We start from the raw sequence: 22,898 nt of genomic DNA on the forward strand, positions 1-22,898 counted from the left end.
AGACTCGGTCTCCTCTTCTGACCTGTTTATTATAGTAAATACTTGATCTACTGTGAAACAACAGTCCTGTAGGATCTTTAGGATCTTTTCTTATAGCTCTTAATTGTGCCATCCCTGTTATTCCTCCTGGAAATGAATGAAAATATTGAATTGCCAACTTCACTTTACTAGTTGGGGGCGTGCCCTTTCTGATAGCACCCAATCAGTGCAGACTGTGTGGGACATACCCCATTAATAAGAGGGAATGGTAACACCCAGTTGTCAATGTATGCATAAACACTGAGGAGGAATAATAGAGGAACGGCACAGCACAGAGTTATGGGACAAGATGCTCTGATGTTATTATTTCATGGGGTGTATATACTTGTAAAACTATTTATTTAAAAAGTCATGTCAGGAGAGGGGGAGAGTCCTCTTTATCTTTAAATTGACCCTCCAGTTTTGGGACAAAATTCTATCCTTGGACCAGAGAAAAAAGAGAGGTTTATTACCTGCAGCCGTTATTCTCTTCCGGCTCTCCGATCCTTCGATTCCGGTTTTCTTATTAACCAACCAAGATGGCCAACGAAGTGCAATAGTAGTGTTAGTATACCAATGCACTTACCTGCTTTCTGATTGGCCGGAGCTGCTAATGTGCTCAGCACTGCCCAATCAGACAGCAGTGCACTGTATGCATTTAGGTAGTTGGAAAATTGTTGCAGCCATCTTGGATGGCCAAAAATGTTGGCCAAAACCGGTGCATCGGAGGCACAGTAAAGAAAAGGAACTTTGGATATACCCCCCTGCCCTTTCTGTCCTGGGACAGAATTTTGTACTGATACTGGAGGGTGGCTTTAAGAGGAACAGATCTCAGTATTATACTGTAGTGCACATATCCCTTTGCTTATATGATCTTTGCCCCCCCCCCCCCAACCCCGCACTATGGGCTGGAAATAAACAGCTTTATGTAAATGAGAAACATCACTGCTTGCCAGTTAATTAATGAAGCCCGGCAGGCCGGCACCCATTTATAGTGATGTTGTGAGCCCCTTCCCAAATGGCTGCTGGCTGGTACTGAGCTTCAATGCCCGCAGCGAGGGAAGTTCTGCAGATCTCAAGCAAACAGGAAACAGCGTGGACAATATTCCATATCAGAGAATGAAAGGCTTCATATGGAGCACAGCTCGAACAGCTGAGCTTAGGGGGAGAAAAAGAAAGGGAGGGAAAAAAAAACTCGCTGTTTTGCATTTAACTGAACCTGATACGGAGGAAATCTCCGCCATGTTAAATATTGTTTTTACTATGAAATTCTGTTTATTATCCTCTGAAATCACAGCCTGCCAATCCAAACACTTCTCAGCGTGATAAGGCCGCTGTCAGAAAAATTAACTTTTTTTTTTCCGGCTTTTTTTTTTTTTTTTTTTACAGAACGAGCCATGATGTGCGACAATAATAACATGTTTACAGAATAATATATTCCATGCATTTAGAAATGAGATTACAGCGTATGTAACTATAACCATACAGAGGGCCAGCAAGAAAGAGAATAGATGAAGTGGATTCTTCCACACTCGCTGTCCTCACCGCTGCAACGGACTGAAGCTCTTTACTTGCTGGGGGGGGGGGGGGGGGGGGATTACATTTATAACCAGGAATTAAATAGTAAGGATTTATAAAGTGATCCTCCGGTTTGGGGACAAAATTCTGTCCGAGGACCCAAGAGGGAGGTAGTATATTACCTGCAGTTTGTTTTTTGCTGCTTCTCGGATCCACCAGGTCCCGTGTCCAACTCAATCTTCAAACTACCTAATCCCCAGTGTATTCATGGTGTTAGACTACCAATGAGCTGAACCTGCTGGCCAGATCAGCTCACATGATCAGCACTGGCCAATCCTCGATATTCTCCCTATGTTTTCAATGGGGTTACGCTGCTGCTGCCCCCAATTGAAAACACTGAGCAATATCACAGATTTCTTCTCTGCTGAAACATCGCAAATGAGTATGACACCATTGAAAATCATTGGTTCCATAACCATCGCTGTCGCATCGCAGAGAAAAAAATCGCAAGTGGGTGTGAGCCCTTACCCTTCTATTTAGGTGTTACTCGAATCATGTGGAAGATCACAGGGCACCTAAGTCAATGATCTCCAACCTGTAACTCTCCGGCTGTGGTGTTGCCACAACTCCCAGAATCCGTTGACCTCGCGTGGCATCTGATGCTTCCCGTTTCCTTCTATTAATGTGAAAACGGGCAATAGTCATTATTTCGATCACATAGGAGAAGTTTTGCAACACATGGAGGAACAGACTGCAGACCACTGACCTGAATCATGCCTTAAGCCCCTTTTACATGGGACGAGCAGTCGGGTATCGGCTGAAGGTCAGCTGTCCTTTTACACACGAACGATCGTCGCTGAGTGAATGGAGGCGGAGTGGCGGGGGATTGTTTCAGCCAACCGCTTCCATTCACAGTAAACAGGCATAGATGAGTGACTGCCTGTTTACATGGGCCAATCGTTGTTCAATTTCTATGCATGCAGAAACTGACCGGCAAACAATAAGAGAATGAATTATCATTCGTCATTCAGTAGTTGAATGCATTTAGACTGAACGACAATCGTTCAGATTCTCGCTGGATCGAAGAAAACGAAACAATTTATTTGTCTGTGTAAAAGAGCCCTTGGTCACTCCCACCGACTCACTATTATCTCCAATATTGGTGTTGCCCCTATGTGCCATTTAGGCCTCATTCACATGAGCGTGTGCTGGTGCGTACATAGGTGTGCACAAAACCGGCACGCCCATGTATGTGCGCAAACACGAGTGAATGCAGGTCTGTGCAGCATTGCTTTCAATGGGGCTGCCGGCAGCAGCCGCGGCCCCAATGAAAGCAATGGTCTGCTGGCAACCTCTGCAGTGGTTTTTAGGGAAGGGCTTTAAATATAAGCCCTTCCCTGAAAGTGATCCCTAGCTGGTGTAAAAAATCTAAAAAAATATATACTCACCTCTCTGCCGCTGCTGGGGCTCAGGCACATCTAGCCGCTTGCGTCTCGGCACTAAATTCAGTAAAAGGTCGAGCACTGCCTGTGATTGGCTGAGAGCTGTGACCAATCACAATAAATGGCTGAGCGCTACGTGTGACTGGCTGAGCGCTCAGCCAATCGGACGCAGACCTTTCAGCAGATGTGAATTTTAAATCCCCGGCTGCTGAAAGAACTTCATTAAAGTGCCGGGACCCGAGCAGCTAGATGCATCTGAGCCCCGGCAGCTGAGGAGAGGTGAGTATGTATATATATATATATATATATATATATATATATATTTAATTTTTTACCCAAGCTAGAAATGATTTTCAGGGAAGGGCTTATATTTAAAGCCCTTCCCCAAAAAATCACTGCGGGGGTGTCGGCATCCTATTGCTTTCAATGGGTCCGACGGCAGCAGCGGCAGCCCCATTGAAAGCAATGGCAGAACATTGCGATCCTCTCCCACAGCTGTAACAGCTGCGGCAGGGGATTCTTTACTCCCCGCGGGGAGTCCCCTTGTCACTGAACACAGTGTTCAGTGATGAGGGGACTCCCCGCAGGGAATATTGACACCACGGACCTATGGTGCACGCATGTCCTATATTTTGCAGGTGCGTGCGTTTGCACGCCTGTAAAGCACGGACTTGTGAACACACCATAGGGAACCAATGCTTCTAATAGAGGTTTTTGTTTTTGTGGATGTGTGTACGTACATGAACACGCACGTCTGAATGAGGCCTTAGACAGGATGACAGTCGTCTAACCGACTACACGAGCGCTGACGTCACGGCTAAGGTCGTTAGCGCTCGTGTAGAGCATTAGGCAGGCAGACTTCACCACATGATCACGGGCTTCTCGCTGAGCGCTTCACCTCCTATGAAGCGTAAAGCGGGTGAGCGTTTACACGCAACCACAAACCCTTAATACAGCGATGTTCTTTATGCTGACTGAGTGTCAACGATAAAGAAAAGTCAACGATTTTTTGGCATCGACACGGGCCGATTATCGCTCAAATTCGTTCGTTTGAATGATTTTTGAGCAATAATCGTCCCATGTAAACCCTCTTCGATGACACGGTCATTAACATTTCCACACCATTAGGTGAATATTTTAAAGATAGCAAAGAGCGGACGATCAGGCGTCCAACCAAGGGAATTAGTATAAATGCATTGAATAAAAAAGGGTGTCAATCTACTGGGATAAGAAAACAAATGCTGCTCTTGGTGTCCTGTGAAACAAATGACCACAAACGCCCCTCATCCCCTCAGATGAACCCGAATTAAAAACACAATCATGTAAGGACAATCATCTGTCTCATTCGCCTACAATGTAATGCACCCAGCGGTTTGGAATGTGTTAAAACAAGTTTACTGTACACTTTAGTCATATCAAGTCACATGACCCCTCTCTCTCTCGCCCACTCCTTGCCCCCCAGCCCCGTAAAAAGCTGCATACCATCCCCAGGCCCCGGTGCAAAGTTTTGGCTCTCGCAACAAGGAGCAGCTGGGCCAAGCTACCAGAGAATGATAATGACCTTCGAAATCTGCTGTTAGCTCTACAACAATAGGGAGATCAGTCTACTGGAAAATTGCGTTCATCAGCTAACTCTGCTCAGTTACTAATTGACATTGCCAAATATTTTAAGAACAATTGGAATGCACAAGAAAAAAAATGAAGATCTTAATCCTCGGGTTTCATTTTTTTTTCAGCTTTTCTCAGTCTGTTGAGGAGATGTCTATCGTTGCACTGAGCGGACCTTGTCATTAATCTCTGCGCTGCGTTGTCACTCAATCGTTCCTCGTTCCCTCGGTGCCAATAGCTATAAATAGAGGTTAAACTATATGGTTAGTTTGGGAATTTTTGTCTCGGGGTCCGGGATGCTCAGGATTTGTTTTGTTTTTAATCAATTTGCTGCAGCCTACGCATAGCGGGGAGGTGGCCATTGTGTGCACTGAATCCATAGGGTTGTACGGCAGCCAATTAATTTGCTAAGAATTAGTGACATCACTCTGGCACTAAGGAGTTAAAAATTAAGTTGGTTCTTAATGGCCCAGAAGAAGGACGGAACAGACATGTTCAAGTTATATAAAGGGATGACAGTATGGTTTGATACAGCTCTCTATCATTTTATTCTTCGAAGAGATGACCAATAGGAGGTTCGTGAAAACCCCATCCATGGTTGCTATTGGGTTACTGTGAGTATGGCTGAAAAAAAAACCACGTCCTTCAAGTACGACCTTAAAAGCAAGGGTGAACACAGGGGAACTCTAGTCTCCCATTGTGGATCCAGAAGAAGGTGAAAATTCCCTGTAAGCAATTGGTCCTAAAAGCAGAAACAAATCCAAATCCTTCCTGACTGATGTAGCAGTCAGACTGAATCAGCACTTGGCTAAATAGTTTATATATATACAGTAGCCTTTATATTATTGTGCTTCTATAAGTCCTCAAGGCCTCTATTATAGCAGCTGAAAGCAGTTCCTGTGTTGGGTGACTATTACAACCCTTAAATGCCATTAAAACTAAGGTTCCTTCTCATCATTGGGTACTGAGCCTCTTCCTCCACTTGGCAAGGCCCTCTTCTTTTTACATGACCTTACTGTGAACAGTTGGCCATGGTCCTCCTCAAATGTTTCTTCGCGAGACTGAATTTGTTAAAGGGGTCAACTGAAAAGTCAATACTCTTATGACCTGTTTGTGCCATGGCCATAGCAGAGCTTATAAGGTAATTACAAGTGGCATGCAGTCTTTTAGAGCTAGTGTTTGGGCCTTCAGAAGGAACTCCTTTGGTGAGCCCAACATGCCCCAGTCTTAAGTTGTCTTGAATGTTGTTTTGTTCCTTGGCATGAAGTAATAGCCAGGAAAAGATTAAAGTGACTGTCTGGTTCTTGAAAATTTGTCCTGAGACTGGAGGGTGGAGGAGGAATATTACATTACTCGATCTCCTTGGCTGTCCCTCTGATCCATTGGTTTGGGATACTGTCTTTCGGTGGCCAAGATGGCTGCCAGTATTTTCTAACTACACCATGCACAGCTTTGTGATTGATCACATGAGCAGCGCTACCCAATCACAGAGCAGGTATAGTACATTGGTAGTCCTAACACCGCCAATGTACCATAGATGATTAGGTAGTCTAAAAATGTCAGTGCTGTTTTGGCTGGCCAAAAATCGAAAACTGAACCAGCAGAAAGGCGGGACAGGCAAGAAAATAAAGTACAGGTAATATAGCCCCTCTAGCCATCAGTGCTGGGACATAATTTTGGCTTGAAACCAGGCAGTTGCTTTAAGGTTGGTGGTGACCTCTGGATAAAAAATATAGTAGGAGCCTCTATTCAATCTCTGTGACCTTAAACCCTTTGACATCATATAATAACCTAATATAGGGGAGGTAAGCACACATGCGCGTGTCTCTCTCCACCAAAGTCTATGGGAGTTAGGCTGCATTTACATCATATAACAGGCACATTTTAGCACCCATACTGACCAAAACTCACAGCATCAAGTACCCCATGATGCTGTGAGTTTGGGTCGGCAGACCAGTGTTCCGACTAGAACACTTATGGGTAATGGGGGTGCCAAAATGTGCTTGTAATACGGTTATGTGAATACGGCCTTACAGAAATAGCTTAGTCGGTAAGTCCATTAGACACCAATGGAGAAAGCCACTCGCATTGCAGAGCCACCTCTCCGATGAGCAATGTATATATCTACCCACATAAAACGCTCCTGTTGGGCAACCAGTTGTAATTTTAGCAACCAGTTTGAATGAACTGGGAAAAGAGGGTGCTGAAGGTCCCGGGGCAAGTACCCATTGAGCCCACTCTATAATCTGTCTCTGCCCTCTTTATGGAAAAGCCTTGGCAGGCTACACAAATGTATTGTGTCAGTAACGAGGGCCACAGATTGTTATTTACGCTTCTACTTAACTGGTGAAAAATGCCACCAAGATCCTGGCAATCTGGAGAGGAAAGCAGAAAAAACACCGGTGATAGGGCTGGATACAATATTTGACATGACTGACGTATTTAGGGTTCCCAGACCGGTTACTCACATATAAGTGCCCCCCACCTTCCTCGTTGGGGCACTTAGACTTATAATGCTGCTTTACAAAGAATTACATCAGGTAACAAAAGCCTTTGCCATCTCTCATAATTAGACTTACTCTGGAGATCAGTTGGAGAGCCGGGTAAGGCGAAGGGTTTATGATGAACTTCTTCTGCTGCTATCATGTTAAGAGCACTAGTTAAGGAAAGGAATTTCATTCCTTAGGTTTCTTTAAAAAAACACAGTTTCTCAGGCCCTTATGACCCGGCTTTCTAAAGAAACACAAAGTAAAAGAAGTGATACCAACGGGCGGTTTCTTAAGACGTCCTTCAGAAGTTGAGAATTTTGTTTTGGGTTTTAGTAATTCCTGGTATTTCATTTAGCTGGATATGTTTTATTGTCACCTTTAATTAATGCTGTAGATTACACACTTAAAAAGGCGCAGTTCTAGCATAAAAAAATGCTGGTTTCGAAATTAGTCGTTAAAGCCAAATTTATACCCCAGGAGCCAACGTGGAGAATCATCAATATTTACTAGGAAAATGAACTTGTAGACAGAGTAGGGAGTACGACACTGTCCGCTGAAATTAACAAGGTCCCAGTACTGCACTAACACAGTAAATATTATGAGCTGGGAACTTTTCACGAGACTCGGGGAAGGTTCACATTTGTTAGAACTTTTTCAACTTCGTTCTCCTGAGAGGAATAATAGCAGATCCCGACTAGTGAGAGTTTTAGAAGTTGAATGAGAAATAACTAGCATAGTGAAGATGGCCACAAAACTGCAATAAGTGACTCGTGTCCTTGAGTAGACAGTCAGACCGGTAATCAGTGTATCTGTAGTGACGCAAAGAGTCCGCCACGCTTCCGTAAATCGTTAAAATGGTTTTTTGGCCAGTTTTCAACCGATGTGCTATACTCTGGATAGGTCATCAGTAGTTGATGGACGGAGTCCGGCGCTTGAGATCCCCGTCCATCAGCAAATCATCTGATCCCGCTGCTACTGCATCGTCATCAGCGGACAGTGGAGGTAGTGGGAGCGCCGAATTCACACCTATGGAAATCAATGGGAGCACCGTGCTTCTATCCCACCTACTGCCCAGGACAGGATGTCAGTAACGGAAGCAAGAAGTGGAATAGCAACATGGCGCTCCCATTGATTGAAATGGGCATTAAGCCGGTGGACTGGATCATTTATCGCTCATGCTAGCACATTGCCCCAAATGAATGGGGAATGAGCTGATGAGGATGATTTAAAAAAGCTTTGTGGGATGGGGCGCAGTGTAATTAGACTCCGTTCAGATCTTATTTTTTGTTCCATCCAGGTGTACCATCAGAGTGTCCATTTAGAATCCCTGCACCACTAGATGGGGCCTACATGTAACACAATAGGTCTTCGTTTCAGTAGGTTTTCTTCATTTCCGGCATTCTGTGCCAGAAAGTATAGCACTAGTTCACTATGCTATTCATTCCAGCAAAATGTCAAAAATGAACAAAAAGCTGTCGAAATGGAGACCTACTAGTCTCCATATTAGCTGTTTTTATAAATGGCCAAGATAGTCTCTTGTCCAAGTCATGTCCAGTGGCACTGGATGGAACAAAAAACAAGATCTGAATGGAGACTTACCGGCATTCTATTGAAGAAGAAAAGTTGTGTTCCTAGTTGACTGCCACCCTATCGTGTGACCACTATACTGAAAGCCAGTAGTAAGTAGTAATACCTTCTGGGCAGCACAGCATTGATACTCATTGTAGCGGTTTCTGGGATTGGAAGAGGCCAGTTAAATTAGAGCCAACCTTGATGATCGGTGCTCAATTAACAGTGATATCTGCCTTTGTAAAAGTCTCTGCATGCTCTATGGGGGACCAGCAAGGCCTCCTCTAGGTTACAGATGTGCCGGTAGTGCATAGCATAAAGTTCATCTGTCAGGGTGGTGGGGGGTCTTTAGGTCTATGGTAGGCTTAATAGGGGTCTCCACCATTGAAGTGCATCATGTGCTCAGACTTTGTAGTGTACCGTCTGCAGTACTTTGGACATATTTCAAGGGTGCTTATCACAAAGTACCTCCAAGACAATGTATGTATTGGGTGAACCTTTAGGGCTGGTTTTAGGGGATGGCAAACTGGACTCCAGGAGCAATCTAAAACCATCCAATATTAATTAACAGTGTATGGTGATTTTATTTGGGGACCTATATGGCAGTGCTATGAGGTGTAGTATTTGAGCACTATATGGTGGTATTATATAGGTTGTGTATGGCATCATCTTGGCACTATATAGCATATTATATAAACTGCGATTATGAGAATAGCTACCATATATAATTAGGCTTGTGGCTTAGGTACAATGAGCATTTACTTCGCTTTCTCCTTGCACCACTTTTGAGTAATTTCCCCCACTGTTCGATTTTTTACATACACTAATTTTTCAATATTTGCAATATTATGATTCAGTATTATGCAATATGTGAGGAGCGCCCTATCATGTCAGACAGTCCACACTATCTCGTCTAGTAATATGGACAAACATCTATTATTCAGGACTCCAGTATTGCAGTTGTCATCGAAGACTTGACCTGATCCCACTGCGATGCTCTTTCTATAGATCTGTTTAATATTATCCATCTCTAATTTCTTCAAGGTCGCATGTCACATGGGAAGGAGTGAAGTGTCCAGATGTAACTGCTATAATGTATAAGACGGAGGATATCGTCATGATACCTGATCTACAGTAGCAGCGACCACACCATTTAGGCGGAGGCTTTACTCTTCACCTTGTTTTAGGTCCTTTGTTCCAATGTTCTGCCTCTCTGGGTTGTCGGCCTCACTTACAAAGATAGTTATGTATTGATTATGAACCAGCAGGGTTAAAAAAGTGTTATACATATGGTGCGGGACTGTAGGTCATCGGAAGCTTGTGTTCCCATGATGGGATAGATATGGTTCCATATGGGAACATAAAAAGTTTCATGGAAAATAGACATACGTCCAGCATGACTGTATGGTAACAACCAGCATCATACCAACTTATGTACATTATGCTGCCTAATCTTGGGCTCAATATCTGCTATTGAACTACAACTTCCAACATAGCATGGCCGGGCAGGGCATATATGACCACTTTTGTCCTTTCCTTCTTTGCAAGAAATAGAAGATGGACTATATGTGTGAATATATATATTAGATAGAAATGGGATGAATAGATAGATATGAGAGAGAGAAATAGATAAGACATATTGTAGATAGATAGATACACTAAATAACTAAGATATGTAAATAGATGGGTATGTAGATAGGTAGGTAGCTTCAGTAGATACTATAGATGTGGTGGATAGGTACAACCAATTCTGGATATGGGCGACACAAATTATAGAGATATACAATAGGTAGATATGTTGATAGGTTTATAATTATATATATATGAGATAGATAGATATTAGATAGATAGATACGAAATAGATAGATATGAGATAAATAGATATATATTAGATAGATAGATAGATAGATAGATAGATAGATAGATAGATAGATAGATAGATAGATAGATAGATAGATAGATAGATAGGAGATAGATAGATATGAGATAGATTGAATGATATGAGATAGATAGATAGATAGATAGATAGAGATATGATAGATAGATAGATAGAGATATGATAGATAGATAGATAGAGATATGATAGATAGATAGATAGAAATATGATAGATAGATAGATAGATAGAGATATGATAGGTAGATAGATAGATAGATAGATAGATAGATAGATAGATAGAGATATGATAGATAGATAGATAGAGATATGATAGATAGATATGAGAGAGAGAGAGATAGATAGATAGAGATATGAGATAGATAGATAGTTGATAGATAGATAGAGATATGAGATAGATAGATATGAGATATAGATAGATAGATATAGATATGAGATAGACAGATATGAGATAGATAGATAGATATGTGATAGATAGATAGATAGATAGATATGAGATAGATAGATAGATAGATAGATAGACAGATATGAGATAGATAGATAGATAGACAGATAGGAGATAGATAGATAGGAGATAGATATGAGATAGATAGATAGATAGATAGGAGATAGATAGATAGGAGATAGATAGATAGGAGATAGATATGAGATAGATAGATATGATACGATAGATAGATATGATACGATAGATAGATAGATAGATAGATAGATAGATAGATAGATAGATAGATAGATAGATAGATAGATAGATAGATGAGGTGCCGCCTTAAAATCTATTCTGCAGCATCTGTAGTAACTTTTGCAGGCACTTGTTACACAGATCCTCTATTAGACCAGTAGTAAGATAAGAGCCGAGCCCAGTCCCCCCGGCAGGCCACGTTGGCTCCTTATCACCGGTCAGGCACTGCCTGGAGATTCCTCAAACTCTCTCTTATTTTCCAGACTAAATGCCTGATTGCAGAAATCAATGTTGCTAATAGTAACAGGTTATTGTGTTATATCTTGATTTCCTCTCTCGTTAGGTCTGCAGGATGATTACAGTATTAGTACAAAGCTTTCCCCCTCCCCGATTACACAGATCTAGCAGAGACAGCGGTGATGGGGAGCAGTCACCGTACACAATCCATAGTATGGATTCTCCACTACGGTTGGACAGTCTCCCACACCGGTCGGAGACTACATATTGCACAGTAAATTATCAACCATCTGTTTGTGCTCATGATGCCTGGAGGACTCTTTAAAAGCTTCTTTGTTCTCCCTTTTACAGTGACATGGATGGCAAGCAATTAACACGGCATATACCTTACCTTGATATCATTCTTCGGTCTGTAGGTTATCAGTGCCTTGAGGAAGGGTTTTTAAGAAGTCATACTGTATATAATTATGGATGAACAAGGCAAGTGTCCAGAATAAATGTATTGGAGCGGGTTCTATGGGAGTATATGTGGCGTTAAAAGAGATGGAAATGGAGACTTCAAGTGTCGAGATTTGGTTTCTTAACATTGACCTTGTCTGCAGTAGGGCCATGCAGGGGTGTAACTATAGAGGGTGCAGGGGATGTGGTTGCACCCGGGCCCAGGAGCCTTAGGGGGCCCATAAGCTCTCTCCTTCCTTATAGGGAGCCCAGTACTATGAATAAAGCATTATAGTTGGGGGCCTTGTTACGGATTTTGCATTGGGGCCCAGGAGCTTCAAGTTACGCCTCTGGGGCCAAGCTTTCATGATTGATTAGTTATGTTGCCCCTTTATGGATCTATCCATAGAGCATCTATGGCTTAGTTCTGTACAAATCTTACCCATACATGGTAGACATGGACAACTGACCCACCAGGAATCACAAGCAACCAGATATCGGACCCCGTGGTGTCCCAGCCCACCGGATCTGACTGTCTTTCAAAAGACAATATACTGAATGTTTGCTTATACTGTAGACACGATCCTTATTTTTGGACTTTGCATTAGACTATGTTTTAAAGGGAACCAGTGATCAGGTTTCCGCTTTACCAAACCATTCCCTCTATGTTATTAGTCTGTAAAACCCCTTTCTAGATGTATATGTCTAACTGCACTGTAGTCCTGGGTATCTCTATCACAGTAGTATATAGGACTCTTGTGCCATATGCAAATTCTCTCTCAAAAGTCCAATGGGCGTATCCGGACTGTGAGAGTTCCAAATGTAATTAATTAATCCTCAGCCGGCCCCCCTCCCTTTGACGTGGGTGATATTCCCACAAGTGTTGAAGTAATTTTGGGAGAGCACAAGCCACACATCATCTCCGGACCTCCAGAGTGGCGCAGGCACAGAGGACAGGCGCAGTATATCTTGCACTGTTGTGGGCAGACACTAGGTTTACTCTGTACCTGTGTTTCTCCCAAGGCCCAGAGATAACAAATGACTGGTAGGGTCACCATGGTCCAGATACACCCACTGAACTGAGAGCAAATTAGCATGCAGTGCGTGAGTCATATAAACTACTTAACTACCCTAGCACTGGTGAATTATCATGCCCTTATTACCACTAGGGAACGTGGATATGAAGAATCATACTGTTTGAAATGTAAATCATATTACAGATTATATTTAGGGTAACTATGCCCTACTTTGTGCCTTTTACGTGGTCTCATAAACAGTACAGGATAAGAAAAACATGGCTGCTTTATTTTAAAAAAAACAAAACAGCACCACACCAGTCCACAGGTGTTGTCTGGTACTGCAACTGAGCCGCACTGAAGTGCATGAGCTTGAACTGTAATACCAGACACAACCTACAGATAGGTGTGGTACTATTATTGAAATATAGTAGCTATGTTTTCCTAATGCTGTACAACCACTTTAAAAGGATGGAATTAGTTAATAACCACAGGATATTTTGCATTATCCCATAAGCATTAGTAGTTTACGATCAGTACATTCTGTACCTGAAGAGGAGGGTGATGACGGGTGTGGGCTGTCTTCTTGAGCACTTCCCGCTTGGGAAAGGGCACCACCCGTTCCGCTCTCTTCAGTGATGTTAGACGATCCGGGGGTGGTAGATCGGCTCATGGATTGAGATTCTTGATCGCTCCCTGATCCCCGACGATCCTCTAGGCTCATTTGGATTGCCTCTTCTTCTGACTTTCTTTCTCTCTTGTGGACTCGGGAATGCACAACAACCTGGTGATAGGTTCTGAAGACTCGACCACAGTCAGGACATTCGGTTGGCTTATCTTTAACAGCCCCATGCATGTTGTACTCAATCCCCTGGTTGAGGCCATGTGACAAGAAATCTCTAGTGCTTTCTAAAAGTTCAAGTTTGGATGGCACGTCTCTCTGATTGCAAATTTTAGAGCCGTGAACTAAATCAGATTGCATTTTCTGTTTAGAGCCATCTGGTCCTACAATCACATACTCTCTCTTTTCTTTGTCGAATAGAACTCCAGCGTTTACTATTGAGTCTTCATGGTTACGCTGGATCTGCTGCTCTTTAGACAGGAAGCTGTGCTCCATGGCCATTCCTCTGGCCATTAGTTGCCAGGCCTGGTAGCTGTTTACTGGATCCATCTCCGCAGCCTTGGCTGCAGCTTGCAATCGTTCTATGCAGCTGGATTTCAAGGGAGGCACCAAGTTGAGTGAGCCAAGTAAAGAATGCTTATCGCTTTCAGATATGTTATGAGCCAAGCTAGCGATCGGTGATAGCAGCTTACCCAGAACTTCCTTGTCTTTCAAGTCTCCTTTGTTGTACAAGTGACCATGTTCACTTAAGCTTGCTTTTTCGGATGGCATATAGCCACTCTGCAAACACGCTATATATCTGGAGTAGAGATTTGCATGGGATTCTTGAGATACACTACTCATGGAGACCGGCACCTCGGCTTCGTTGGGGGATTTGTTCTTTACAGACAGTTTGTTCAGGTGAACTTTCATATGGTTCTTCAAGAACCAAGGTTCTTTGAATCGTCTTCCACATATCTGACAACAGTGCTCAAAAGAATCCTTGTGTTTTCGCATGTGGCCTTTCAAGAACCAAGCTTGACTGAAGACCTGTCCACATACTTCACAGCGGAACTCATTGGCCGCCTGTTCTCCGTTTCCACTGGCCCCTTGACCTTGGGCAGACTCTGCTGTAATGTGAGCTTTCTCGACATGACTAATCAAATCTTCCTCTTGAGAAGCAGCAAAATCGCAAAGAGTGCACTTGTAAGGCTTGTGCAATATTCTAATATGTCTATCAAGTTCCTCTCGTTTCTTAAACTTTCCTTTGCAAAATGTGCACCTGAATCCAGTTGTAGGAGCTATTGCTTCATCTTGAACGGCTGAAGGTTTGGGAGAAGGTGCTTTGCTGGAAACATCAGACGTACTGTGATTAGGTTGCACAGAGATATGACAATTAGATAATGGGGATTGCTGTAAGTGCTGCTGTTGTGGTTTCACATCGAGTCGAGGTTGAAGAAGGCTACTTTTCATCTGTTTATCTCTCAGTATTGCTCTTTCCTCCAATTCATGCAAAAGGCGGTTTTCTTCTCTCACCCTCCCTCGACCCTTGCCGAGATTACCAAGTTTATGAGTACGTAGATGAATCTTCAGGTTACCTTTCTGGGCTGCTCTATGGTCACAATACGGACACTTAAAGGGTTTTTCACCAGTGTGAGTACGCATGTGGAGTGATAAAATACTATTAAAACGGAAACGTTTGCCACAAAGTGGACAAGGGTACTTTCTATTCTTCCTCGCGTCATCCTCAATATCACTCATTTGGGACATGATCCCAAGGTTTTGTCCATTTAGAAACTGTTGAAGGTCTACTCTTCCATTAAGACCACTATCAACCTCTCGATTCAGTTGGTTGGCTAACAGAGCCATCTGACTGCTGATTGGTTGATTTGTCATTGACACATGACTTTTCTCGTCGATGGATGCTGCAGACTTGTCCTCAGTTTTTTGACGGTTTTGCAGCTCCGGGAAGGCGTGACTGAGCTGGGATGTGATCTGGTGCAGCTTTTGACTCATTGAATACTGGCCATTAAGCAAAGAGTTATTGAGGTGAGTGTCAACATCAGGCACAGCCGAAGAAACTCCAAGGCACAAACTAGCTTCCTCCATCCCTACAATAAATAAAAAAACACAGGGTGAGTGGTACATTCATTGATTGGAGTAAATGGTGTCATTCAAATACCAACTACATGAAAATTAAAGGGCCTAACGATTGGTGATAGGCAGTAGAGGTCAAAATGAGTGAAACTGTAGATGCAACCAATTGAAATGCAAAAGCAATGGCTTCCAGTATTCGACTACAAACAATTCAAAGTATTTCAAAAAGTAACCATATAATTCAGTATTACAGTATATTAGCGTTTCAATACTCTTTACCATCATATTGGTCAATCAATCCCAAAGAACATCTCTTCTCAGCGGCAATTTTGTTGTCATGAGAAAGAAAATGGCCTATTGAAACAGAGCTATGGTCTCTTGAGTAAGCGGAGGAAGACAATATGCATAGCTTCCAGCTTTTAAATGCCCAATTCTTTTACATTGTTAAGCCCCACCTACTAATTACCCAGGAATACCAAGAAAATAGCCTCACAAAAAAATAGACTATGGAAACAGGGTGGGCAATATGAATACAGTACATTCCAAATTTGAATGTCCATTCCCATTACATTTTTAAGCCCCACCCTCTGATCCATCCTGGAATACCGCTCCAAAAAAAGGAATGCCTCCCAAAAAATGGCCTACGGGAACAGAGTTGTGGCCTCATGCATAAGGAGAGGTGGACAATATGCGTACAGTTCCTTCCAACTTTTGAATGCCCATTCCTGTTGGATGTTAAGCCACACATCCTAAATCACCCAAGAACATCCAAAAAACCCACCCAGAAATAGGTCAATGGGAACAGAGTTGTGACCTCATGGGTAGACATAGGTAGACAGTATGCATAAAGATCTCTCCAACTTCTGAATGCCCATTCCTATTACATTTTATGCCCCACCACCTGACCCACACGGGAAGATCCACAAAATCTCCCACACCACGACCTCCCAGAAAATGGCCTTTGGGAACGCAGTTATAGCCTCATTTGTAGGCAGATGTGGACACTACACATACAGTACCTTCCATCTTCTGAATGCCGATTCCTGTTGGATGTTAAGCCACATGCCCTGATCCACCAAGAACACTAAAAGAAAAACTCCCAGAAAAAGGCCCATGGAAGCAGAGTTGTGACTTCATGGGTAGACAGAGGTGGACACTATGCATACACTGCCTTCCAACATTTCAATGCCAATCCGCTGATCGGCCAGGGAACACATACAACTTCCTCCCCCCCAGGGCATATTTGCATAACCCCTTTTGAGGTAAGCCTAGTGCGATAATCCTGTGAACAATGGAATGCTGGGAGTTATGAATATGGTAGTGGCTAAGCTTGATCAAGGTCTGTAATAGACAGATCTATCTCAATATATACCTATATTCAACAACAACCTGACAGTGACCCGTGTTATGAGCGCCATTGGACGGTTCTGTATTGTCAAAGTGTTCTAAATTTCCTAAATTAAGCCGTGAAACCGACGCATTGTCCTTCAAAGCCTTGGCCACATTCAGCAGTTAATATACACACATCCAGCAGTTAATATACAAATGAAATATAAAACTTGGGCTGTTATTTGCCGAGCCCACAGACCGTCTCTGGCATACAATAAAACATGATAATGTTTTGAATAAAAATAAAAGGACAAGCTTTCCAACAATAAAAAGGATTTTGCCTTAGTCAACAAAAAGTGCAGTAATATCTCATTAAGCTGATTAGTATGCTGCTTAGGAACAGTACTAGGTGCTGTAACACATGATTATAATCGTAAAAATCCTTCAGTGTTTGCAAGTAAGCATTAACGAGGTATATTAAATTTTAAGGAGACTGAGTAGCGGATCTGCAAAACCTTCAAGATTAGGATTTAACCCTCAAAATATTCATAAAAAATTCTTTATGGGAACGACATATCAACATGGAGAAAAGTAAACTGTTATTAGACCTGTCATTACCAAACCGATACGGTGTGCAAAAGCCTGGAAAAGAGGGAGGGAGTCAACTAAGGCCCGTGTATGAGGAGTTGTGACCGCGTTGCTCCCAGGAAGAATTTTAAGACCTTACAAGTGTTTACGGATTACAGCTCTTGGCTTAAAGAGGAAAACAAAGTTCTTATGTCTTTATATATCTAAAAAAGCTGAAAAACAACCTCACGATTAAGAGAATTCAGTAGAATGGTCACTGATCTGCTGATTCGTCATAGGGTAAGATAAACAAGCTTCCTGTTCAAAATGGCAGCCATACCAAGTTAGCCTAATTTTTCAGTGCAGACTTTCCCCCCACATACTGTACATATGTATACTTATATGTATGGGTTATACACCAGCTACACTGCAATTTCCCATGAGCAGGTGGGTAGTCCTACTTTGGTTTTAGTGCCCTTTCACTGATACAACCTTTCTTCTTTTCTTACAGAGAATTTCCGCCCCCAAATAGCCATTCGTTAGTCAATCAGAGGTAAGAGCAGTCAGTAACATTTTGTAATTGTTTACTTAGAGAAATACCAGAAATATAAGGGAGTTTTGGTTCGATGGCCATTTTGTTTTGCAAAGGTTATAACAGGAAGTGCAACCATTTGATGGAAATCATGTGTTGGAGTACTTAGTAGAAGGGGATTTGAGATTTAGAAAAAACATTTTCAAATGCCCTAGTAGGAAATGATGTAAAAAAATCATAGCATGTCCATTTGAACCCACATTACGGCTGTGTGCCTTTGGCCTTAAAGAGAGTCTTATATCCAAAGATGTTCAACAATTGGCCAAAATGGAGATCAGCTGTAATGTACACCTCTCACTCTAATTTCAGTGGACACCGTGTAATGCTTCATTTCTCCAGTGGAGGTGCTGCAGGGAAAATGAACACATACTGCCAGGTTCCTCCACAGTTGACTGCTAGGAGTAATTAGCTAATTTTCAGGGTCACGAAATTGATATATTGACAGTGGACAACCTCTTTCAAAGCGTTTATCGCAACTTTTGTCAACTATTAAGGAAATAGGTGGTAAAAGTGTGATTGGTGGTTGTCTCACCACTAAGTCCTCCTCTGATCGCAAGAACGGGGGTCCCGAGTTCCCTTCTCTAGCACCCCCTACAGTGAGGAGGACTATGTATCAATCGCTGGTTGAGCATGAGCTGCTGGAAACATCTAAGCGTTGCACTCGCTTATCTACAGCAATGTGGTATTTGGGATAGGTGAAGGTCACAGTGGTGAGACTCCAACTAATCAGACCTGTATCACCTATCCTGTGGATAGGCGATAAAAACCGGTCTTGGGAATACCCCTTTAAGGATCAAACACACGACTTATAACCAAGTGGAAATGTACATCCTGAACAATGCAGCCGGGATGATGAAAATGTAAGCGGTCTCCATGTTGCTCATATGATCCATCTGAGTAATTCTGCCCCCGTAGCTGTTTAGCAGAGGTCGTAGTAAGAGTAATGCACTCCTGTTTGCAGACACAGAGCCTCTGAATACGGAACCTTTTCAGGGTCATTAAACGACAGTAAACATTATTATAAAAATAAACCACGGATTTCACGCTTCCATTTTAGCCCAGAGCCCGGTTTGCTGAGCAAGTACATTTTTCCCCCCATCTCGTAGCATCAGCACTGTGACATTTGGGTCTATAAACATATTACATCACTGATAAGGCAGCGCTGGGTGTGTGCCGTACTCCTTTATACAACAAATATCGAAAACCCAGGCAGTGAACTACAGGGCTGAGCGGGCCGCGGATTCACTCATTCATCATTCAGTTCTTATAGATAATTATTCTGCGTAACAATTCAATAGATTAGAAGATAAAAAGATACAAATGTAATAAAAAATAATAATATTGATGGGGGTCAGTCACTGTAGGGTAAAAATAATAGTTAGAATGATCGTCTAGTCTGATAGTTCAGTAGTAGAGATGAGCGAGTAGTGCCTTAGCCGAGTATCTCCCCGCTTGTCTCTAAAGATTCCGGGGGCGGGGAGCGGCGGGGGAGAGCGGGGAGGAACGGAGGGGAGATCTCTCTCTCCCCAGCTACCCCCTGCTCCCCGCCGCAACTCACCTGTCACCCGCGCCGGCCCCCGAATCTTTAGAGACGAGCGGGGAGATACTCGGCTAAGGCACTACTCGCTCGAGTAATGTGCCTTAGCGAGTATACTCGCTCATCTCTATTTAGTAGCAATAATAAAAGTAGCAATATTATAATTTAAGGGTGCTTTTACATGTAGCGATTCGCTCCGGTAGACCAGCACCAATCATAGAGATCGGCGCTCATCTACCAGGCCATTTACACAGGCTGATTTAGACTCTGCTGTGGGACCAATGTTGCTTGCCAATTCTCTGGAAACAACATCAATGCTGGGTACAGTCAGCGGGTCCAGAAGAAGGGGACACCAAAGAACACGCTGGATAGACACACTCAACGTTGACATGAACATGTCTGTGGAAAACCTGAAGGACGCGGCAAAAGACGGGCAAGCATAGAGTATGCTGATCCACAAGGTGATTGAAAGTTGGCAAAGACTGATCATCATGGGACCAATAGAGATGAGTGAGCATACTCGCTAAGGCACATTACTCGAGCGAGTAGTGCCTTAGCCTGGTCTCTAAAGATTCAGGGGCCAGCGCGGGTGACAGGTGAGTTGCGACGGGGAGTGGGTGGAGGGAGCGGGGGGGGGGGGGGGGAGAGGGAGATCCGCTCTCCCCCGCCGCTCCCCGCCCCCCGCATCTTTAGAGACGAGCGGGGAGATACTCGGCAAAGGCACTACTCGCTGGAGTAATGTGTCTTAGCGAGTATACGTGCTCATCTCTAGGGACCAACAGTCTTCATTCGAATGTCTGCCTCCATAGAGATGTCATTAGTTGGTTGAACATCCCCCATTCACATGGGGTTAACGGAAACAGGAGACACTATGGGTGCTCACCACAGATCAAGCAGGTAAGTATAAAAAATTTCATTTACAGTGGAGACAGGCAACGTTTTTCAAGACCGTACTAGACCCTTCGTATGGTAAGGGCTCATTGATATCAGCACTAGAATTGTCAACCTCTGGCTGAATGGAACTGAACAGCCCTGAAAGGACTATAATGGAGGTCCTCTCAGTTTCCAGCTGGCCATCCGGCATTTTGATGGATTTGACAGGCCGAAATAGCGTTCCATGCTCCTGTTCTTACTGAACGGGATCTCCGACACTGATGTAAAGGAGGCCTAAGTCTGACTCGATGAAGGGTCCAGTACAGTCCTGAAATGGGTTATTTCCTGTCTCCAGTGTAAACAAAAAAAAAAGGTTATACTTACCGATTTAGGGTTCTTTCCCACAAGCGCATATATGGTGACGGCGTTTTTACATTTTCACGCCTGCTCCATATAGTGCCTGAATGGGTGTTTTTCCGCGATCATGGCCAGCGTTCTCTCTTCTATTCACACGACCACAATGGACGTTTTTAGCGAAAAAATACGCCACACCCCAAAAAAACCCTCACTCTGCCAAAATCCTCGGGATGCTGTCCAGTGCCTATACAGAGGCACCTGTAAGCTTTTCCCTGCTCCCATAGGAGTCTATAGGACCCGCCAGCGTATATTGGCAAAAACATAGTTTCAGAACTACCTTTTGGCTGAGCTTATATGCGTCGGCCGCTTATATGTTCTATTTTTTGCGCCGCTGGCGTATTCACGCGGTGTATACCCGCCCATGTGAACGGCTGCATTGGAAACCAATGCTTCACATGGGTACCGTATATACGCCCGGGAGTGAAAACGCAGAGTATATGCGCTCGTGTGAATGAAGCCTTAGTCTGTGATGTACACCAATAGCACTCCTGTTTCTTTAACCGTGTGATTCTGCTGACATGCCTCCTGGATGCCAGCCGGAGGTGATCGCAGCCCAATAAGGTGAGCAGCTTTATTGATCAGTCTATTTCTTGCTCTGCATTGAATTTGCATCTCTCTCTCTTTTTGTTTTACAACCATTCACACAAGTAGGCGTATAACCGGCCGATGAGCATTTTTATATTGGCATAAACAATGTGATCAGCCAACAAGCAGATGCTTTCAACTTTTACATGGCCTGATGATCAAACAAAAACGTGTTTGGGCGAATGTTCTTGCCCAATTATTGGGCTGTGTAAAACGCCCTTAAGGCCTGGGTTGGACCAGATGACCCTGGAGGTCCCTTCCAACTCTACCATTCCATGAAGGCTCTGTTCACACTAGTGTTGTGACTTCTGTTGGTTACCAAGACGTAACAGCTACACCGCGTCTGGTTTCAAAGACAGAAGGGTTCATCCTTAATGACTTCATTGACTTTAATGGAGTTAGTTGAGTTTTGGTAACTTTGACGGCAAGACTGGGCAGTCTATTGCCCTATTCTTGCCATCAAAAAATACTGTAAACCTGGCTGGCTGATTACTGGGGTGAGGTTTAAATAACAAGCTCAATAATCTATCATTGCAGGCAACACACATATAGAAATAAAGAAATAATAGTAGTAATAACGAATCATTATGTGTATGTTGAAAGGGTTGTCCAGACAATTAAAGTTATTTAAAAAGAAGGTCAGAATGGTATAAAATAAAAAAAATATATATATATAAGTATAATCCCCTTACTGATTGCATATATACCAATTCAGTATTGAGTGAGTAGCGCTGTCGATTCCAGCCACCTGATTGGTTGTTGGGTACACACCCCCCTTAGGAGATCTGCACGAGTGCAACTTCACGAGAGCAGCGGGGGGGGGGGGGGGGGGGGTTAGGGTTTAGGGTTAGGTTTACGGTTAGGGTTTAGGGTTAGCTTTAGGGTTTAGGGTTAGGTTTAGGGTTGGGGTTAGTTGCCGACCCTCCTACGGCCCTGCTGCTGATTATTTAACAGGCTGACCACTCACAGATCTCCAAAGGGGGGTGTGTACCCAACAACCAATCAGGTGGCTGGAATCGGCAGAACAACTCAGTCAATGCTGAATTGGAATATATGCTTACTGATCCCCCGTTGTTCCCATTCTGAAGCTCCCTAGATCCTCTGCTGATCTCTACTTCGTGGTCCATCTTGACCCGGACATGTGAATGCTGCAGCCAATCACAGGCTGCAATGTTGACTCACTTCAGCCAGTCATTGGCCGTAGTCCATGTCAAGAGGAACCAGTTAGTAGAGGCTTCTTGACTGCAGTAGCACAAGATCTGTAAGGTGGATATGACTCATTATGTTACAAAATTCTGAGCCTTTTAAAAAATTTTAATTGGACCCTTTAACAAAGTAGTAATAATAAGAATAATAGTATATAATACACGATAATAAAGGGGGCTGTCACTG

General features: G+C 43.2%; 1 protein-coding gene across 4 annotated transcripts in view; it reads right to left on the reverse strand.

Moving 5' to 3' along the window:
* Nucleotides 1-22,898, reverse strand: part of ZNF536 (zinc finger protein 536) — a 558,339-nt gene that overhangs the window by 283,463 nt on the left and 251,978 nt on the right. For all 4 annotated transcript variants that reach the window (XM_066584153.1, XM_066584152.1, XM_066584155.1 and 1 more), the window contains exon 5: nt 13,458-15,620. In XM_066584153.1, the coding sequence (XP_066440250.1) occupies nt 13,458-15,618 (2,161 nt within the window). In that variant the 5' untranslated portion in view covers nt 15,619-15,620. The remainder of the gene's footprint in view (nt 1-13,457; nt 15,621-22,898) is intronic.

This window comes from Eleutherodactylus coqui, chromosome 11 (assembly GCF_035609145.1).
Source record: "Eleutherodactylus coqui strain aEleCoq1 chromosome 11, aEleCoq1.hap1, whole genome shotgun sequence".
Classification (NCBI taxonomy): domain Eukaryota; kingdom Metazoa; phylum Chordata; class Amphibia; order Anura; family Eleutherodactylidae; genus Eleutherodactylus; species Eleutherodactylus coqui.